The sequence below is a fragment of the Corvus kubaryi genome, unplaced genomic scaffold, assembly GCF_017639235.1.
Source record: "Corvus kubaryi isolate FWS band 111438036 unplaced genomic scaffold, C.kubaryi_AGA036_p1.0 133, whole genome shotgun sequence".
Taxonomy (NCBI): Eukaryota; Metazoa; Chordata; class Aves; order Passeriformes; family Corvidae; genus Corvus; species Corvus kubaryi.
The window spans coordinates 1492553-1513751 of NW_024580667.1; the positions used below are offsets into that span (position 1 = coordinate 1492553).

General features: G+C 44.3%; 1 protein-coding gene across 9 annotated transcripts in view; it reads right to left on the reverse strand.

The window, feature by feature from the left end:
* PRDM15 (PR/SET domain 15) overlaps positions 1 to 21199 on the reverse strand; it is a 35868-nt gene that overhangs the window by 14033 nt on the left and 636 nt on the right. For 2 of the 9 annotated variants that reach the window (XM_042033567.1, XM_042033548.1), the window contains exons 1-13: positions 20257 to 20617; positions 17457 to 17503; positions 14121 to 14214; positions 11214 to 11367; positions 10264 to 10516; positions 9004 to 9129; positions 6517 to 6615; positions 5535 to 5753; positions 4765 to 4900; positions 3532 to 3713; positions 2808 to 2902; positions 1954 to 2041; positions 1093 to 1260 (exon numbers count right to left, since the gene is read on the reverse strand). In XM_042033567.1, the coding sequence (XP_041889501.1) occupies positions 1093 to 1260; positions 1954 to 2041; positions 2808 to 2902; positions 3532 to 3713; positions 4765 to 4900; positions 5535 to 5753; positions 6517 to 6615; positions 9004 to 9129; positions 10264 to 10516; positions 11214 to 11367; positions 14121 to 14214; positions 17457 to 17503; positions 20257 to 20420 (1825 nt within the window). In that variant the 5' untranslated portion in view covers positions 20421 to 20617. Of the gene's footprint in view, positions 1 to 1092; positions 1261 to 1953; positions 2042 to 2807; positions 2903 to 3531; positions 3714 to 4764; positions 4901 to 5534; positions 5754 to 6516; positions 6616 to 9003; positions 9130 to 10263; positions 10517 to 11213; positions 11368 to 14120; positions 14215 to 17456; positions 17510 to 19424; positions 20230 to 20256; positions 20618 to 20640; positions 20750 to 21199 lie in introns of those variants that run through there. The other 7 variants (XM_042033612.1, XM_042033575.1, XM_042033557.1 and 4 more) reach the window with 7 other exon arrangements.

Genomic DNA, 21199 nt, shown 5'->3' on the forward strand with positions numbered 1-21199 from the left:
CTGCAGGCCTTTTCAGGAGGAGACTGGGAAGAAGAGTGAAACACTGGGAAGGGCCTCAATGCAGGGTTTAATTGCTAATGAAAGGGTGGTTTCTAAATTAAAAGAGTGTTTTGAGATTGCAGAAGCAGTCTGCCAAAGTGATGTATTACAACTTACTGGTTATTAAACCAACTGTCAAGTGTCTGAAGACACTTTTTTCAAAAACATTTTTGTCAACACCAGGAAACAGGCAGATCTAGTAGGCCTTGGCACTTCAATCTGGTATGTGGCCCAGAAATTCACCCTCACTGAGAAGGAGAGGAGAGGGAGTCTCTAAGGAGAGATACAACCATCCAGCATCAGCTTTAATACTCAGAGAGGATTTCAGACCTCTTTCTCTGCTACTTCCAGGAGGGCAGAGGGCTCCAGCTCCTCTGTGACAGCTAAAAATGAGACACTGCCAGTGTCATACAACCCCCTGTCCTCTGGCTCTCCTCTGGTTCATGACACAAATTAGACAATCTGGCTGTGTTTTTTAAAATCACCTTTGGTTTTATCATCTAGATCACTAAAGGCATTCTAATACATATTTACCATCTACCAACTTTTTCCAGTCTTTGAGTACCTGGAACATACTTAGATGCTTGAGATTTTGAACAGTAAACTCTCATAATCTCATTTTCATGTATTTTCAAGTGTTTCAAAGACAGCATTCTACTGACACTATATTTATATAGTAGTCACTCTCAGCTGTACATGGCAAGTTAACTCTCTGCCTTCAGATTTTCAAGCTGCTACATAATATTTTGAAACAGAAAGAATAGATTGCAAAGAAAGAAAAATACATAATTAAAATCACCCAGTCTGAACTGATGCATAATAAGCCATGCAGCTTTCACATGACTGTTAGTAGCACTGGATCCACTACTGATATTTTTCATAAATGTCACATTTTGCTGAAACTTCCAACTCTTGATCAGGTAACTGATAATAATAATAATAATAAGACAGCTACCATCCAGAAGAATCTAAGGCACACACTCATTTCCTTAACCTGCCCACCTCTACTGCTGTTTCAAGAGTAATAATTAGGTTGATCTGCAGTAAATTTACCTTCCAAGTGCCGTCTTTGATGGTCCAGCATGACATCCTTCCTGTAAAACATCTTATTGCAGATCTCACATGCAAACTTCTTATCCCCGTGCTTCTTCTTGTGTTTCGAAAGGTTGCTGTTTGTAGAGAAGAATCTGAAACACATCTCACACTGGAATGTCTTGTCATCTGCAAGCAAGAGAAACCATGCAGCTCTTTACAGCTGAAAACAGGCTTTGTATGTTTGTGAGACAGGTGGTTCTTTTGTTGGATCTGGGTTTTAACATGTACTCCATCACTATGCTCTAAGGGCAATTACCTGGGTGATTCTGGACTGAGAAGTAACCAGGATGTCATTTTGTGAGCATAAAATCACTCAGCATAAATAACATGAGTAACCACAAGGGATGGCTATGGGAGAACAGGCAGGTTGTAGTGATACTAAGAAAAAAAACATTTAGAGACTACTGCAAGTATAAAGCAGGAGAAAGCTGGAGAAAACTGTAATCCCTGAAAACTGCAAACTATCAATAGTACTGGTCCCCTTTCCAGTTCCTCTGTTTCAGAGGAATGAGGAGGAACTTAGTTTCAGGGGAAAAATTAAACAGAGATGATGACAGAGTATCTGTGAACAAAGGAAACACCAGTGAGGATATTACACAGGTGAGCAGGAGATACTGAAAAAACCCAATTCTTAAGTGGATGTGTTGCTCTACAGGTGATTGGTTACACTTTTCTGATCAAAAAACCAGATTGCTTCTTGTGATGATGACAAAACCCTAAATCCCTACTCCCCTTCTGTAGTTTCTCTGCTGAGATGGATTTGGGGACAGCTTCCCAGAATGGAGCAGAGATGCCACAGGAACAGTTCTCCATTCTCACCTGTCCTGCAGTTGTGGAATTCCAATGCACTCTCTATCCGAAAGGCCTTTTCACACGTGGTGCACTTGTATCTGTACTCACTGTCCACCTGCAGGTCACAAATAGGAGAAGTCACCTCTGACAGAGAAATTCTAAACCTCAAATACCGTTTCTGTTTTCTGTCCTTTCCAATTGCTATTTCTTCAAGAGGGCATTTAACCACACAGTGGTGCAAAATTCTGATGCTGTATCATCCTGCCATGTGAGCTACAAAAGAACCCCTAAGGCCATGCACCTGTGTGGATATAACAGCTTTCCTGATATTCCCCTGGTCCAACACAGAATGTTTGAGAAGGAAGATGTGATCTGACTCATCTTCCAGAAGAGATGGCAGCAATCTGAGAGTTAAGGACCCTGGTGCCAAGCAACAATGGGAATCTTCACTAATAAGGTGCCACTACAGGTGTGTTTAATATTTCTATGGCAGCAGCATTGAAAGGCAGAGTTCACACATTAAAGGAACAATAGGTGGGGAGAAATGAAACAGGACAAGCAAACAAGACTGGAACAACCCTATCTGGCAGCATAACTCAAGTCAGATCTCACCTCTGTATCATGCAGGTCCAGCTAATTCCAGCTTGTCTTGCTGGAAGTGATGCCTGAAAGCAGTTTTCTACAGGAAAAGGGCTTGCATATGCTCAAAAGCACATTTCAAATTCATCAATTATTCTAAGATAAGATGTTACCACTCCCTCTCTGTCCTTTGTCACTCACATGGGATACCTGCTCACATGGAGCTGCCCAGCTCACACCTGGAATCTCACTGTGCCTTTCCACATAAACCCTGCAAGAGCCTGAGAGCCCCTTGCACTCACTTCGTTCCTGCTGTGCTTGTATGAAACGTGCTGCTTCAAGCTCTCCTTCCTGCTGAACAGCTTTGCACATTCCTCACATTTAAACAGTTTGTCACCTGAGGGGATCAACCAAGATGAAAGGGAAGTAGTCAGTGATTGATAATAACCAACTCCAGGCAAGACAGCGGAAACCAAAGCACAAGCAACTGCAAACAAACAGGCTAGTGATGAAAAATTTAGTAATTCGGGAGATCTAAGTTGTGGATTTTAACCATTTCCAACAATTTTGGTTTAGTTCCCCCACCCTTTTTTCAGTGATGATTGTTCATGGAACCCTTACAATAGGACACAGACCCCTGGAATTGCAGATCACAGGTGGAAAAACACTCAGCTGACATTCACGCAGCTATGTCACCCATGTGCCTGTGAAGGTGGGGGTGATATTTATGTATATATTCAAAGGCAGTAAGAGCTTTGGAAAAAACATCACATCCTTGCCCTCATTTAAAAGATGTACCTAATTCAAATTTTAAATACTTTTAACTTCAATTTTGCACTACTGTCTTCTCATGCTTTGGTCTGAAAAATTAAAATAGTTTCCTAGAGAGAGTTAAAAGAAAGAAAAAAGCAAAACCAGCTCTCTTATAAATATGTATCCCAATACCTAAAACGAGCCCTGCTGTTTAACTCAAAGGTGAAACCAAGACGCAAAATCAATGCCCAGGCAAGGGAAAAGCCAACCCACCGTGAGAACGGATGTGCCTGCTGAGGTTGCTGCTGTTCTGGAAGATCTTACTGCAGATGCTGCACTGATAGACCCTCTTGTGCTCCCCCAGCTGCTTTATCAGCTTCCGCCGAATTCCGTGTCTACTGGAGAGAATTAAACTTCTTTTGAGGGACATGGTGTTTTGGTGATGAACAAACCTACTGGATTAGAGAAAAAGGCAGGGACTGAAAGCTATCCCACAGGTTGCAACAGAGTACCACCAGCTGGCAAAAGCTAGAGGAGTGCTCAGCTCAGCTCCTGGCAGGAGGGAGGGGGCCTGGATGGAGCTGCCCCAGCTCCAAGGTGCCCCCCTGGCCACCCCCTGGAAGCTGCAGATGTCACTCCCTCCAAATTATCTTCACCCAGCACCAGCAAAGCAAAAAGCAGCAGCAGAGATTCTCTTTGCAGGCCCCTCAGAGGAACAGAAAGGATCCATTTTGCTCATCCTCTGAAAACATCAGCACTATCTCAGCTTAGGAAGTTTGGCAGCCCCCACATAAAAAGTGTATTTGAGCAGAGGGCAGCAGGGTGCCAAGAAGCACTGTGCCATTTCCCAGCACAACCACCTGCTGAAATGCCTTTTTGATGGCTCTGTGTCTGCTAAGGACTTCAATATATACCATTACTAGCTAATTCTGAAAAATTGAGGGGTCTATTATACAAAAAAAAAATTCAAAAGGCCAATTTTACCAAGACAAAAAGGCATAAAAGGATCTGAATTAATCAAGTGATACTTAAGAGTCTCCCTGAGGTTCTGTTATATTGAAGTTTTCCCCTCCCACTGCTCTAAATCTGAAGTATCACGTGCAAAATCAACATGAAGTCATTCATGAGCTAAGATGACAAGCAAGACTGAATAATAATAATGATTAATATATTCTGAAAGAACAAATCTCTTTGCCTGTCTTATCACTAACATTCAATGGGAGTAAATTTCACCTTGCAGCTGCAGGAGCCCTTTGGAAACACATTGAATAAAAGCAGTAACACGATGAACAAAGAAATTTTCATTTATGTTATGTTCCAAAATCCTACCACCGTCTTCCAGTGTACAAGTGGCACTCAAAACCACCTCTTGTAGCAGCAGCAGCAGCACACAGTTTTATGCTGGTAGAAAAGAGCATCTGTGGGCCCAGAAGTCAAGCAGAACTGTTGCATGCTACATCATCTTAGCTACAACTTAGAGGAAATTCTGCATCCCAGAACACTTACTTTGTCACTGAGCTGATGCTGTTTGTGGTGCTGGGCATCTTTCCTAAAACCAAATCCATAATCCTCTCTTCTGGAGCTGGAAGCAGGGCCACCTCTTCTGGAGGGACCTCAGTGACAGCGTCAGCCACACGTTCTACTGCGAACACACCACAGAAATAAACAGAGCAGAAATGTGGACAGCTGGAAGTAAAACCTCAACCTAAAAAATGCAGAATTTGTAATAAGATGTGGCACTGGACAAATTAATTGTCCACAAACACATTCAAAGAAATCATTGAACAGTGTGGGTTGGAAGGGACTCTTAGAAGTCATCTAATCCAACCCCCTGCCTTGGGCAGGGACATCTCACGTTTTTGTAACTTCTTACCTTTCCAAGCTATTACTGAAGGGTCTGTTGACCATGAATCATGGAATTTCCTATTAGACCATCCCTTCAAGGAAGGTAAGGCCCTTTCTAGACTAAAATTAAGGTAGAGAGAGAAAGATTTGTCCTTTTGAGAGGAAGGATGCTTCCTCTCCTGTTCCTTCTTGCAGGTCTCATAACCACTCACAGGAGAATGCAGGTGATCTGAGTGAAGGTGTTGCAACACCTACAGCAGAAAGGCCCCCAGAAATAATTAACAAAACTTGTGAATTGGCAGCTTTAGTGATCTAACTAAAATCCTCCATCCATCTTGTCTCTCTGCTGCTTTTTAGGCCTTTCTGCAAAGCCATCGACACGGATGTGTAAGTGGATGTATTGCTTAGCGTTTTCTAGATTTATGTTTTACCTTTCTCTTCATCAATGACAAGAGGTGGTTCTACTTTTGCTGTTTTGGCCTTTCTTCCCCTCCTGGCCTTTCTCCTTGAGTCTGTGCTGGCACTGGCTTCATCACTTGCCACCTGTTGATCTGCTGGTGCAGCCTCTGCTGCTTTCTCTGCTTTCTCAGCATCGTTTTGGCTGCCAGGGGGGGCACCTTTGGCTTGTTCCAGGTGACTCAGCAAGTGCTCTGGGTGGATGGAAAGAACAGAAGAAAAGAAGAAAAAGGAAGAAATTATCCTCAAAATGCTCAAATGGAAACAGCTGAAGCTCATCTATCAGGTCCATCTCACTTTGCAGAGACTTACTTCAAATTATTTCAAAAGCAGTCACAGTAACTTCACAAATCAAAGCATACAGTTTATTGAACAGTCATAAGAGATTTGTTGATACCACAGTAAGAAGTTTGTGTTTCTAATAATGGGTACATTTTTCCAAATGCCCAAGTTATTTACCGACCTAAGTCCCCTTTTCAAAAATGATTCATCAAATGGCCAAAGCTTCTAAATAATTTTAAATTCTTCTGAAAACTGCATAAAATAGCTGTGAAAGAAATGCAGAAAAACATATGTACTTCATTACCTTGACTTAATCTGTGCCACAAATACCAGATGGACAGTATCACAAAGTATGATCTGGCATCACTGACCTTTACACTGCTCATGCTCCCTGTCCTTTATTTTCCTGACAGTCACATCCTCCCCTAGATCACAGTTTTATTTCTTGTAGCTTCAACACTACAGTTGTTTGTCCAGAGACTGAATGCTGCCATGCTCAAAACATCCAAAATATCCCTGTTCTACCTTCCCTACTACTCCTTTCCTTAAAGGAACACGGAATTTAAAACTTCTATCTTGCTGCACCATGGATGGTGCCTGGCTTCACAGCTGTGGAAGAGCAGAACTCTGCTGATGATTCTCAGTGCTCTCCCACGAGTTTCTAGCACTTCCTACCTGTCAGCAGCTGGGGCTCTTGGAAAGCAGATGAACACACTTTACACGTCCACTGGTTGGGCTTTGCTTCTGCTGTTCCACTGCCTTCTGGAGTGTTCACTAAATCACAACAAGAAATACTGAAAAGCTTTGAAAATGGGAAGGTGGTAAACCCCTGTAGCTTTGTTTGTCTTGCAATAACTCCCTGAGTATCACAAGGTACAATTTAAGCAGCAAGAGGCCCTTGGGGGGCAGCTGGGACCACTTCAGGATTTTCCAAACATGAAGAGTTGAAACATCAGAAGATATAAATGATGCCAGGAGAGAGTATCAATGATCTTGTAAAGTCCTGAGGGTCCCTTTATCACTTTCTAAAGAACTGTGCTCCTAAAAGGCATGACATAAAGCAATTTTTAGCACCTTTAAAACCAGAGTTACCAGTCTTCTTCTAGGTTAGCTGAGGACAGAAGCAGGAGAAGCCTCCTTGCTCTCTGTGAAGGGCATTGCAGAGCAAGAACATTTGGATTAATGGAAGTAAGGGTGAGGACAATGAAAACCCGGGTTTGAGCAGTTTCATTAATTTGATGTGCTACGAAATGACCATATTGATACTTTAATTAACACATCAACTCAAGAAAGGTATAGAAAATGAAGAATTTAGGGCAAAAATGGCACTGGAATAAAGAAAATAAAATGGGAAAAGTCAGTCTGTTCACAGTCCTCTGTATTTCAGTCCTTAGATGGTATCTTTGGATTTGTCAAGAGGATCTGATAAATCTGGACTGATTCAGATACTTTTTTGGCACACAAAAAGCTGAATATTCCACAGTATACCAGACTCTTCCTCCAGAGGAGGATGACATTCAAGTCAGGGTAAGTGAATGGCAGCACAGGGAATTCAAATTGTGCCTCAGTTTCTGCCACACATTTCCTGGATGATCATTACATGTCAGTTCAACTCTCTCTGCCTGAGGACCCCATCTATAAAGGGACAGTAAAGTTCTTCCTTCTTTTCAGTGTTGGCTCTTAAACCAAAATAAAAGATTCTCTGAGGCAGAGGTTGTTTCCTGCTACAAGATACATTCAACACTCTGCACTACAGAGGTGTGATCTCAGCCACGCTGCAATAAATAAATAAATAAGAAATGACTTGGCAATGCAGCAACAGAAATTCCTTCTTCACAGGCTACATAAAGTACTTCTTGAGGGCTCTGTCCAGGAGGACAAAAGCAGCAAACCAAGATTCTGTGTAAGTTAATTGTCCCTGACTCTGCACTTCCCTTGCTCCTTGCACTGGTTGGACAGGAAGAGTCAGGTCCTTTTTAAGTTCCCACTTCCTCAGGCTTCCAGGGCAGCTGCAGGGCAACCTGGCTGACTTGGAACCACACATCTGACAGCTGGCAACTGCTTGGTATGACTTGAGGTAAACAGAATCAAAAGAAGAAAATTTTGTTTCGGAAGCACCAAAACACTACATCAGTGGGAACACTTCAGGGTTCCCAAAATATAATAGGCAGCATTTTGTTTCTAATGAAGTTGGGCCTTTCAGGCAATAGGGTGAAGGATGTAGGAGGGGCTGCTCCAATTCTTCATGGTTTACCCCCCAAAAAATCAATAATGCCAAATTGAAAGCCAACTCTCCAGTCAACTTCACAGTTCAGCTGTGACAGAATCCAAGCTGACAAACGGCTCCTCTGATGAATTGTTCTGTACACATCTCCAACAACTCCCCTCCTCTCCTCCTGGCTACCTTTACTACCAGTAAGCAAAATTTAAGAAAATAACCTCTTAAAGAGCAGACTCAGAATGGTTTTCTTTTGATCCTGTGTACTCTTGAGTGTACTTTTTGTACACACTTGGTGTTAAGTGAGTTCTTAATTTTCCTCTTCCACTTAGCAGAGACCGGGTGGGGGGAGCACTGCTTTGTAATGAATCCTTGGGACAGAGCTCCTATGACACTACCAGGTACTTCCTCAGCCCTAGGTGCTTTGCCAAGAGGATATGTATTGCTTCTAAGTTTATTTAGATTTGAGTTTCTGTAATCTAGAACAGTCTGAACTCTAACAGTGGCATATACTGTGGTATTATTGTAATTTGGGGATGGCCAGTGTTCTTGCCATTTCCAAACATTTACCCACAGTCTCATGTTTTCTTCTAGAACCTGGCCTGATCATTTGAATTACTACACTTTGCTCAAGAAGAATGAAGATTTTCTTTGGAATTGCCCCCACCCTAACACTAACCACCCTTAAAGTCAGGAGCACTTGTGGTTTTCATGAAAATCATCTGCCTAAAAGTTTATTGGCCCCTCTGTGACTTTTTAACCTGTGTATGTACTTTAAACACTGTGCCCATGAAAACAAAAATCCAGGCTTTCAAATCCTCTCTAAATCAGTATTTGCCAAAAGTTATTTATCCATAATACATGTGTAGAAGTGTTACACCTAACAGATCAGTAGATCTGTATCTGTCCTCTATCTCCCTTAAAAGCACTGTAATTTTGCATACCTGCTGGATCAGCTGCTAGTATGCTGGATTTCTTGTTTTTTTTATGGGGTAAGACAGCAGATGAAGGTTTTGAAGAGACCTTATTATTCCCCTCTTTATCAAATTCCATCGCTACCAAGGATGTATCTGTGAAGAGGAAAAACAGTTCATCTTTACTTTCCAGACCCTTTGACTCTTGCTCTGTGCTGAGGGCAGTAACCATAGTCAGAAAGTTTTATTCTGTAACAGGCCTGCAAATAACATTCTCATGTAAAATTTTAACCAGGGCATTCTTATATCTGAATCTCATCCACTGTGCCTTAAATATCCTGGAGTGTACAATGGAAGTGCTGAACAGAGAGGGCAGGGCATACTTAAACACTATTTTTAAATACCCATAACCCCACAAAAATACATGAACAGGTTAAACTGAAGAGGGAAAGATGAAACCTCTCAGTTAATACCAACTGCAAGCATCTCAGAGTTCAGAAGTCTGTCAACCTGTGCATTGGTTCAGCTGCAGCACTTGAGACTCTGCTTAGGGTCAAGGGCAGCCATAAAGCTGACGCTGGTGGCAATGGCCTCTCCCCAAGCATTTGTCACCCCAAATTACACCCAGCAGAGCAGTAATAACATCCAGGGAGTACTCCCAGCTCAAGAGCAGGCAGAAGACACCCTTGCAATGCTAAAGGATCTTGCCTTTCAGCTGTAGAAATGGAAAAGTAGGAGAAAACAAAGAGAAAGAACAATGGACTTGTGGCAATTCTAATTCAGATTCTAAAATATCTGCTGCCTTTCTTTCCAATGCACAGCCACATGGATCTTACTCTAGCAGGTCCCATGTGAGGTTGACTAAGACAAATGTAGTTTTTTAGACCTGTGTATCAGTTCTGTGCAAAACCAAAACATTTTCCCTGCAACTGAAGAATGGCTTCTTTAGCAAATCTGCATGCTGATTTCTCTGAGAATTGAGCTCCTTTGCTGTTCTACCCAGAAATGCTTTTGATACGACCACCAACTCTTTAGTTAAGGACTGTTTATCCAGTTTGTGCACTCTGAAGAGGCTGAGCCATTAACTAGGCCACCTGCTTGTAAAAACCTGGCTGTATCACGGTGAAGAATCTACGCTTTCCTCTTGCAGGGCACCCACTGTGCAGGCTGGCCTGACTCTGCAGGATAAGAGCCTACTGGATAAACAGCACTGTCAACTCCAACAGCCAGGGACTATCAGTCCCTGCCAGCACTGGGCCCTTAGGAAGGAAGAAAGGCCCCCACACATACCATTGGCAACACTAGTGACCTGCTTCAGCACTGGCTTTTCCATTTTTTTGGCGTAAAAAGCTGCATACCACACTCGCAGCTCAGTTCCTGGGGGGATGTCCTGGGAGGTGGTGAAGTAAATGTCGTTGTCATGCTGGAAGGCAGTTAAGTTTTGATGCTCATACTCAGTGGCTGGGCGCACCATCATCATCCAGTTGCAATCATCTTCGTTTGTGGTGTCAAAATACACCAGGGGCCCTTCCTTCTGGAACACCTGCCAAGCAAAATGTGCATAGAATAAAAACCTTGAGAAATGATACAAAGTTAAGGAAAAAAAAAATTATTTGGTGCTTTTGCAGTGGTTTCTTTTTGATGTACATCGGGGATGAAGCAAGCCTCAAGTCTTGCATGAGGCATCTTTCACTTAGTCACACGTTCAGATGAGTAAGTCTGAGACAGACAAGATGTGAAGAAACTGAACTCCTATCCCAATAATTCTTGCTACAGCCACCAGTTTCTCAAAAAATTATTGGATACATGAGTGGAGGGGTATCCAAACAGTCATCAGCCCAAGGCACATTTCTAAATCTTTACTTCTGAGCTAGGTATTAGTGGAAAATAAGACTGAATTCCATTCTCTTTCCTACCAAAACTTGTCAAGAGAGGAATAAAACAAATGCAAGACAAAACCCCACTTATTCTGCATATTCCATAAACCTAATGCACATGTGGCTCATTAGGCAAATTCAATCAAATTGAAGAGACTCATTAAAAGAGCTGAGCTTCTACTTTGGTTCTTCTGTACCTTGCCCAGAGAATGTTTGTTTAGCTCATCTCTTACAGGGCACACCTAAAAGATGTTCCAAATAATCCCCCTACACACATCTTTTTTTTCCATAGTATTAGATGGGATTAATTCACCAGAGGTAAAACTGACTCCTTGCTATTGCTTTTCATGTTCTGTGCCTTACCTTCAAGGGAAAAACGGATTCTTTCTCCAGCTTGAGAACTCTCTTGCATTCAAAGGGGCCAAACTGGGTACGTTTCACCAGCTGAGTCAGAGCAAACACTCCCTCAGTCCCATCCTCCAGCTGTCTTATCTCCAAATTAGAAGGCAGAGATGATCTAAAAAAATTAAGAGAGATTTGAGGAAAACAAAAATCGCAGAATCAATTAGGTTGGAAAAGACTTCTGAGATCATCAAGTCCAACCTTTGGCTGAACATCACCTCATCCAGTAACAGTTACTCACTGGACAACACTGCAGAACCCATGGAAGAAAGAAATCAACAGAGATTTCTCCAGTCTCTGGGAACAGCAAAGTTTTCTGCTCAACACACCCTAACTTCTGTGAGGATTTATAAACAGAGGGGAACAACACTAGCAGTGCAGGAGGGCCAAATCAGTGATTCCTTGCAAAAGCTCAATCCTGATATCTCATCTAAACCTTCTCTCAGGCCATTCCCCCTTGTCCTGTCACTACAGTTCCTGTTGAAAGGTTCCTCTCCAGCTTTCCTGCAGCCCTCTTTACACACTGAAAGGCTGCTGCAAGGTCTCCCTGAAACCTTCTCTTCTCCAGGAGAGCACATAAAAATGAAAAAAATGAGCAGTTAAGCTCATCTTAGTTCTTACTGGAACACCCTGAAGCCTCTTCTAAAACAGATTATCCTCTGACTCTACAGATCTTTGGTTGTGACTGTGCTTATTTTAAAAAAATAACCTCTATCCCTCCCCAAATTAACACTTTATAGCCTTATGCAGATCATAGCCCTTAAGATGGAAGTCCTGGAAGTTTCCCTTCTGTCTTGTTACAAACACTACCACATTGGTCACAAGTGCTTCTGTGCTGCCAGCCTCTCTCTTTTCCCAAACAAGCTTCTGAGAAGAGCTACATGTAGTAAGTGTTGTTACTACGTATAATACACACAGAATATCTTCGAAAAATTCACATGACTGGCTCTACCGTATCAGTTTTACAGACCAAATGCAATTCTGTTTTTTCAGCTCTGTGCTAACAGATGAAAAGCTAAAAATAATCAGACAGGCTACTGACTACTCTGTAGAAGTTGACACTGGCAGAACTGCTTTAGTGCCTAGACAAAGAGAAATACAAAAACATTGCAATCATAGTGACAAGCAACTGAATTGGGGGGGAAAAAAAAAGCTTTCAGTTTGAAACATAGAATAAGCAGTGTCAGAGAGAAGTCCAGGAGATGTTTCTCAACACTTCTAACCATAAAGCATCCATTTTATCTATTCAGTAAGACAGAGGGAACAACAAACATGTGGTTAAGCAAGGAGACTGTTTTTAAAAGATTCATATTCAGTTTGTGGTTAAACTTGCCCTCAACCTCAGATAACTCACTGTCAGCTACTGTTCCCCAGATGTAGAGGCTGCAATTAAATTTCTTCTTTCCTTTTCTTATCTTACCTGATTCCAGCTGAAAACTCTTCAGGAAAATAAATACATTTATCTGTAAAAAAGTCAATTTAAAATTCTGCTTTCAAGTCTACGGTCCAGCAGCCCACACTTCCACTAGGGAAAACTTATCATTTGCATGTCAAAAGGAGACTGAAAATCAGTGCATACACCACATTTGCAAATACTCCCAGTTGGAACATCAGCACATTAAATTGCAAGGCAAAAACCAGAAAAAAACTGTAGGAAATAATAGTTTAACTTGCCATTGAATCTGTGTAGTACAGGCTGGAGACGTACTGCACTTCCCATTTTTTTGTGTGTAGGAAAAGCACCTCCCTCACCAGCTTCTATTATTCCAAGGGGTATTTTTAAATTACCCTCAAGCACCTGTAGTGTCAGGGCTGTTAACCATTAACAGCTGCTGCAAGGGATCATCCAAGGCAGGTTCCCAGGCACAGGAAGGCAGTGCCTGGCAGGAGCTGTAGGGAAATTCCTCTTCTGTGAAGGCCCAGACAAGCAAGGGACAGCTCCTGCCCAGGAGCATCCTGCCCAGGCCGCGGGGTCATGGCACCCACGTGGCAGATCCAGCACATCCAGGATTTGTTCCAAAATGGTCCTGGGAATACACAGCACAGCCTCCGCAGCCAGGATGTGCCAGACCTGCTGCCCACGTGCCTGTCTTCTGCTTGCAACTTCCCAAGAGGAAATATGGAAGCCCTGCATGCATTATATAACACACAAAGCCATCTGAGCACTTCCCTTTTTGGGTCTGTACTACATCTTCACTACACCAATAGTTAGTTCTTTTCCTTAGCCTTATATTTTACACCTTAATAGGAATATCGCTGACAGTGCCTGATTGTTTTTCCCTGTGAAAATCACTACTCAGTGTTGTTTTCTCCCAACTAGATTGAGTCTGTTTGTTTCTTTTGGCAAACATGAGTGTTTCTGCTGCGCTGTCACAGATCTGCTGACAGAATTATTACCCCTAATCATTTGCAAAGACCCACAATAATGAGAACAACTTGTTTTGCTCCTTAAGTGGAGGAATGAGAGAGTTCATAGCAAGCAGGAGGACACAACCATTTACATGAACAAGAAATCCTCACGCACTTCTCTAAGAGGGTGCATCTGAGGGGGATAAAAGTGGCAGGTATTCAACCACTACAGAAGTCATCACCCCATCTGGCACCACCTGACTTCTTGCCAGAAACCTCAGCAAAGAAACAGAGTCCTGATGAGCAGCAAGTTACTTTTTTGGCTTCAATTCAGTGCAGCACTTAAGTGTGTGCATCAATTTTTCTATTTAATCAAGGCCATGTGCTTTCCATAGATTTCTGTCATCCTCTGAGAGTTCACTTTCCAGCTGTCAATGTGACATCCACCAAAGAGCAAATATGCTTTAAAGGACTAACATGGGCGTTGGGTTAGTCAGGACTAACACAAACATTTCTTACCTTGCCCTGCTCAATACAAAGGAGTCTTTGACTGTCACCACTGGGCCCAGCTCAGGGCACTCTGAATCATGGTACTGCCCACAGTCCTCGCACCCTGCAAGGAACCAGACAGGAAAGGTTGGTGGAAAACACTTTTGTAAGACAGTTTCCTCCCTCTTTCAAGAGAAACCGAGCACCAGGCAAAATACATATGTAGGGAGGCAGATGTTTATTTATATTGCTTAAAAGAACATGAATAATTGAACACTGAGCTGATAGCTGGCACCTGTGTAGGTGAGATAACACACACTGTGATCAGTACCACCAGAAGACAATTGTTTAAATTCTCTCTCAAAGGAATATAATTGCCTTATATCCACAGTAAATATTCTGCTTAAAGATGGCATTATTCTCCAGATAAAGTGCAGGAACACGTAGCAGCTAAAGAAACCCACATCACTGCCTTCCCCAGGAGCTGGGCTGTTATGAACAGCTTGTGCAGCATGGTGTTTCCAGTGACAGGAGGCACAAACCCAGAACCAGCAGCAGAACTGGCACAGGGCTCAGCAGGGCACCAGCATGTTCTGGGAGCCCAGCTCTGCCTGGTCACACACATTTCTCACCCACAGAGCAGGACAGAGACCTCCACGGTACCTTCTGGTGCCTTTCCAGACACATCAGCTGGCTGCACAACACACCCTGGCCACCTAATTCACTGTCAGCTTAGCTAAATTAACTTTTAGTTTAAGTGGCTGTAAATTACCCAGAACTGAGTGGTTCCTAAGAAACAATTTTCAGACGAGGATAATTTGAGGTTTTCTAAAATAAGCTAACTTAACAGGATTCCAAATGCTTACACATTGCTTCACTGTGAAAAAAATAGCTGTCAAACTGCCCTGCCTGGTCAGCTGCTGACACAGCTTCAGAAGAGATCATCACACAGGGGTTATATTGCTGTGGTGCCTTTTCCATCTGAGCTCCACGCTCACAAGGGCAAGTCAGGAAACCCCAGAAAGGTGCTAAGTAAAGGGTCATTACACGGTTTTTTGGAAAGACATGAAAAAAGCCATGTCATTCCACGGCATATCCCTCTGGTAAAGCTACTCTGTGCTCCTAACTGGAAGCCTCTCCCCCCAGATATTTGTCCCAGTGCATAAAAGGATGTCTAAAACAAGGGATCCCAAACTGCTTCACGTTTCTTCTGGCAACAAAACCCACTGAGCAGTAAAAAACGACATGTATTGGACAAACAGCATTTCTGGCTGGTGCAACCCCCAAGCCTGGTCACTGCCTCCTGTTTGTGCTGCCTTCTGGTGAGCCAAGGAATGAAACAACCAGCTCTTCCCATTGTTTTTCAGCAGAAGGAATCTCCCAGTCTGGGTTGCTGTACAGCATCACACAGTTGTTGCAGCAGAGGAAAGGATCCATGGGCAAATGCTACCCACAGACCACTAGCACCAAAGCTCAGCCTACAGCTGGCCTGTTTACTGTGCCACCATTCTCCTGCTCTAGGCCTGCCTGTAGCCCACACTGTGCTTAACATTACTGAAATAATCTGGGCTAAAAGCAGATTTCTCAAACCAGAGAGGGCGGAGGAGCCACAGAAGAATGTGTAAACCAGACTGCTGAAAAGAAATGGACTGTCATCTGCGAAGGGTTGTCATAACCAATGGGGACAGGAAGGAAAAGCCAGAGTTAACAGCTTCTCCAACAGGCTTTGCTGTCCAAAGAGAAAAGCATTTGTCATTTTCCTTATCTCCTGACGGCATCAGGGCACTCCTCACTTCTGCAAAGATAAGCCTCTGAAAGGTGCAGACAGCACTGTCCACAACCACAGGCAGGAATAAGTCATACATTCCTCTGACTCCTTTGCAAAGGAATGACCAAAGCCAGGGGAGTATAACACTGACATTGTGTGGCATGGCTCAATATCCAAGGGATGCCCTACAGCAGCCATTTCCCAAAGCTGTTACACTCATCGTGTGACACCTTCAAGGGAATTACAGCCACAGGAGAAACACAAAAATGAACATGGGAATAATCATAAGATACCCCAGGGAGACTATATTCACACACTTAAAAAAAAAAAATTCCATAATTCTCTTGTCTATGAAATACGTATTCAAGGATATTAATTATGGGAGTGCACAGTGTCATTTATAGCAACTCACTTTTTCAGGACATAACCAGTCCCCATATCCTGTGGGAAAAACCAATTGCAGAGAGCACAAGAAAAAGCTCAAGATATTCAGTAGGGAATCCAGTATCATACAGTCACCTCAGGACACCACAGCCTCCACTGGAAGGGAGAAAATCATGTTGTGTGACACCTTCTAATTAGGGAATGGCATCACATCCCTGTTCTTTTTGCTGTCCACCAGAATCTTTTTAGGAAGGGGAAGATAAGGTAACCCCTATATGGTATCTGCATCTGAGTAAAAATGCCAACAGTCAACACTATTTTTGAAGGAATCTGTGGTAGAGGGAGAGGTTGAACATTCTGATAGAGTTGCTGTAGGTGCAGCTGTGGAGCCATCAGGGGTAAAATACTGTGGATCCAAAACCCAAGGACATGTGCTCCATTCTGCTCTGCCCTGACTGGATCCACAATATCTGGGCCCTCTCTGCTCACACAAGGTGAGTGGACTCTGCATCTCTTAACTCTTTTCCACCCTGACACCAGGTCCTGCATGTCCAGGCTGGTGACAAAGACGAGGGCTCAAGTGGGACCCAGGCCTGCCAGCCAAGCTCCAGCAAGCATGGGACACTGCCCAGCCTGGGCACACCACTGCAGCAGCCTTCCCTCACCCACCAGCATCCCAGGAGCCCAAATCCCAGTCACAGAGCCCAGCCTGGCACTCAGGGTTACACAGAGGGCAGAGAAAGAAGCACAGGCTGTGAATGCCACGAGTGACACCTGCCAGGGCAGCTGGTGCATCTCAAACTGGGCTTGTTCAGAAGAATTATGAGTCTGCCTGTCTCTCCTGTGGAGGTGCAGATCCCCAAGTCAGGCCAGAGGTCAGAGTTATCCCCAGACACCCCTGGCTGCTGAAGCTGGTTGTGTAAACAAAGGGCTTACCTAAGTGTTAGACCTTCAATCTCACTCACTTCAGCCATGAAAAAGCTGTGCTGCTAACTCACGTTCAGAGGTTTCACTGTGTGCTTGCCAACAGTGTCAGAATGTGTATGCTTAAATTACACAACCTCCTCTCTATTCATCCATTAGCTGTTTGAGCCTCCTTTACATAAAGCAATTTTTCTAAATAAAATCTTAAATCTGTTTCAGTCTTTAATTTCAAACATTCTGAGTAGACAAGTCACACACCATGAGAGTTAGATCCTTTTCCTAATACTTACAAATAAACATAATCTCCTCACTGCCATCTTCAGCCATTTTTTTTAACCTGCCAAAATACAAAAGACAGAGTTAGTTCTGAATTGACTTTTATTTTCCATGTAATATAAACATCCCTTTGTGAAGTAATGATGCTGACTGACCCAGAGCACACCCAAACACATTACTGTCCTTGCAGGAGTGTCAATGCAAAGTTAAAGAAATTGAAGTTGTAAAAAAGCCCCAGTGACTGCTGTATCACTACATGAGCTGCAGACATCTCTACCAAGAAACCTCAATGTCCATGGGCTCTCAGGGTTTTTCTCTCTCAGGCAATGCTGTCTCCTGCTGTTCCCCATCTCTCACCAACTTCCAGCCATCCCCTGCTACAAAGCTCCTGTGGAGCCTCAGAACACGCAGGGCCAGAGGATAATCCAGGTCAGCAGCAACCACTACAAGAACAAGGCCCAGTGCAACATTTTATTGAACTGTAGCTTAAAAAAATTATCTCTGAAAGGCAGATTACTTATTTAATAAACACAGTAATCTTAAGAACCTAAAAACTGCTGATACAGTTGCAGATCTGTTCCAGAGGCAAAGGTATGTTGTGGTACTGAGCACCAGAAAACCTGGGGAAATAAAATCCTGCCTCGGTCACTGGCCTTCCAAGAAATGGTAACTGACCAATTTGATTCCACAGTTAAATAAGGTTAATCTATATTCACTTCATTAGTGTCAGTCTGCATTAAAAACTTATATGAACATATCTATTGCCCCTCAACAATTAAATTATGGTTGGCAAAAAGTCTGATTATATATGGCTAAGACCACAACATGAGCAGGACCTAGAAGAGAGTTTTTCCCTTTTCTAACCAAAAAAACACTCTCCTCCTCAAATAAACAATTTCCCCAATGCCTCAGAAGAGAAGCAAAGCAACACAAAGATGATGACCCAAGTCTGAGAGAGACGAGGCTGCAGAACAGCAAGTGTATTGGCCAAGAAGAAGACAGGAAGGCTAAGAGGTAAGAGCTGAACCTGTGAGAGGGAGAGGAAACATGACACACCAAACCAGCAGAGCCCTGTTTGAAAACACATAAAGCATTTGCTACGACAGCAACAAAAGCCAAGCCAGAAATGTGGGAGCACATCCATTACTTGGGATCAGGACTCTTCAAGCACTGCCCTCCCCAGCTCCACTTGTCAGCAGCAGGATCCCTCCCGAACACTCACTGCTGCAAGGGGCCAGCACTCCCCATCCCTGGCACAAGCTGGGTCTTTCTTGGCTACAGTTTTTGGGGATAAAGCTCAAATAAGAAAACAAACATTTGAACAAAAGCCCCATGCTGAGCACAAACAGTAACTCAGGACATTTCCCCAAAAGCTCTTATCCTGAAAGCAAGGTGAACAATGCAACAGGTATTTATGGGAGTCCAAGCACAATGCTGCAAAACAAGCGCTGTAAGCTGAGGTCAAAAATGGTTTGGTTTGCTTTTTAACCAACGCTTTTTTTTGGATGCTTTGCACTATTTCAAGAAGCTATTTTTAGAGAAGATTTTAATCATAAATACGGCTGAATTAACAAAAAAAGGCCTCAGCCAATGGTTCAGGGGCGCAGTGCAGCCAGACCACCACAGGCATTTGCCCCCAGGACGTTACTGCGTCGCATCTTTGGCAAACAGCAGGCTGGGGACAAGTGACACCACAGGAGCAGCAGCTCCATCTTGTTCCAGGGGCCGTGGGATGAGAATAGCAACAAAGGGGCGGAGGAATCATCAGTGCTGTTCAAGGTGACGGGGAGGAAGCGTGAAGGGCCCTCACAGGTGCCTCGGGCAGCCTCGGTGATCTGCATTAGCGCAGCTCCCATCTCTGCAGCGAGGACTCTCCGTGTTCGCAACACTCCTGATCCGTCACCCCTCGCTCCCCCGCTCAGCGCTGCGCTCCGAAATAAGCGCGGTACCTGCTCTACAATTCTGATTTACACGCTTCTCACCCATGGGCTTCCAAACTCCTCCTCCCAGATCTCGGCTGTGTTTCCCAGGAGTTTTTGAAGTACATGACATGATGCCACCCGCTCCAGCTGGTAAACAGAGTCACGATGTGCCACACAGGCTCACATGATGGCACTGAAGACAGCCTTCAGAATTTTTTTTTTGCCCTCATCTGCTGTTGCTCTGGGCCATGTCTGATTTTTTTCTTTTTTTTCTTTTCAAACATTTGTACCAGAAAAATATTCCATTAAGTCACTCATCCCACTGCTCCTAATTCTGCTCCTGTCTTGCAGGGATAATCAAAGCTTCTGGAAGTTCCAGGTACTTTTTACATAAAACAGAGAGCAATCATTAGCAGTCAATCATCAGGAGAAAAGCCACGCAGAGGAAATTAGACCAGGCACAAAGCCTAACTCTGATGGCAGTAAACGAGCAGAAAAACACTTTTTTTTTGTTTGTATAATTAGACGAGTGACTCTGTGCCCAAAAGTAGAGCCACACAGCTATGCACAAAAATTCCAGCTGCAACACAGGCCTCTGAACATATCTGGAACTTGAGGGAGCCCAAATGAAGACACTGAGAGGCTGCAGCATCACAGGTACCTGCTTGCAGCCCATGATGTGGAAAGATACTGTGAAGGAACCACTTGAGCTGTAAAAATTTAAGAACTGATGTAAAATCACACTTTCTCCTTATAAACTGAAGAAAGAAATCAGGCTCCAGTGCGAAGTCGAGCCATTTTGATCTTGTTAATGGATTTTTTTTGTTAAAAGTAGGTCATAAAAATCTGTATTTAATGAACCTAATGACCAAGAAGGTAGAATTAAAGTTACCCTTTCTTCAGTTTGAGAATGGGCTTCCAGGACTGTGAATAACTTGAAACCACAAGCAGATGGGTGCTGCAGATACATGTGTGGAAGGATGCGCTTAAAATCCAGTTTTCCTCATAATGTAGTAGAACTTTTTCATGCCACCGCTCAAAGGAATTGCAGAACATCTGGTAAACTACAGTGAGGCCTTGTATTTCTTAAAAAAAGTAGGGCCATTCTATCAATTATTGTCGGGGGCGGACGATTTTACGCCACTCGGGGGGGGGGCACGGAAAAACAGAGCGGCTGGGAGGGGGTCTGCGCCACCTGCCCTTCCCAGCACTTCCCGCGATCATGTGAATAAACTACATGCAAAGTTTAATGGCCCTGAGCAGAAAACGAGCGTACTGCAGAAAATTCACGTGTGCGAAGCCCCGCAGACCGCGGCTCTCCTCCTTTTGTCTCCTCGGGCGCCCACCGCACCTTCTCCCACAGGGCACACGCCGGGGCAGGGCAGGATCCCCGCACCTTCCTCCTCCTCCTCCTCCTCCTCCCAGCCTCTTCCCTCTGGATCACGCCCTCGCACCTGGGAGCTCCCACCCCCCCTCCTTCCCCAACCCCCTGCGGCCAAGCCGAGGCTCTCCCCGCTCCCGGCCCCGCATCCCCGCGGCCGCGAAGGGTGCGTGCCCTGCCCGGCCGAGCCTGCGGGGATCCCCCCGCGCCCGCTCCGCGCCCGCCCCGCGGGGACCGTGCCGCCGCCGCCCGGAGCCCGTCGGGGCCCGGGATCCGGGAGCGGCTCCGCCGGGTTTTGCCTCGGACCCGCCTCGCCCCCTTCGCTACCGCCCTCCCGGCCGCTGTAACAAAGAACAGGCGGCCTGGAGGAGGCGGCGGCGGCGGAGGAGGAGGAGGAGGCGGCGGGGCCGCAGCCGCCGCCGCCGCCCCGGGAGCGCTCGGAGCGGCCGCCGCG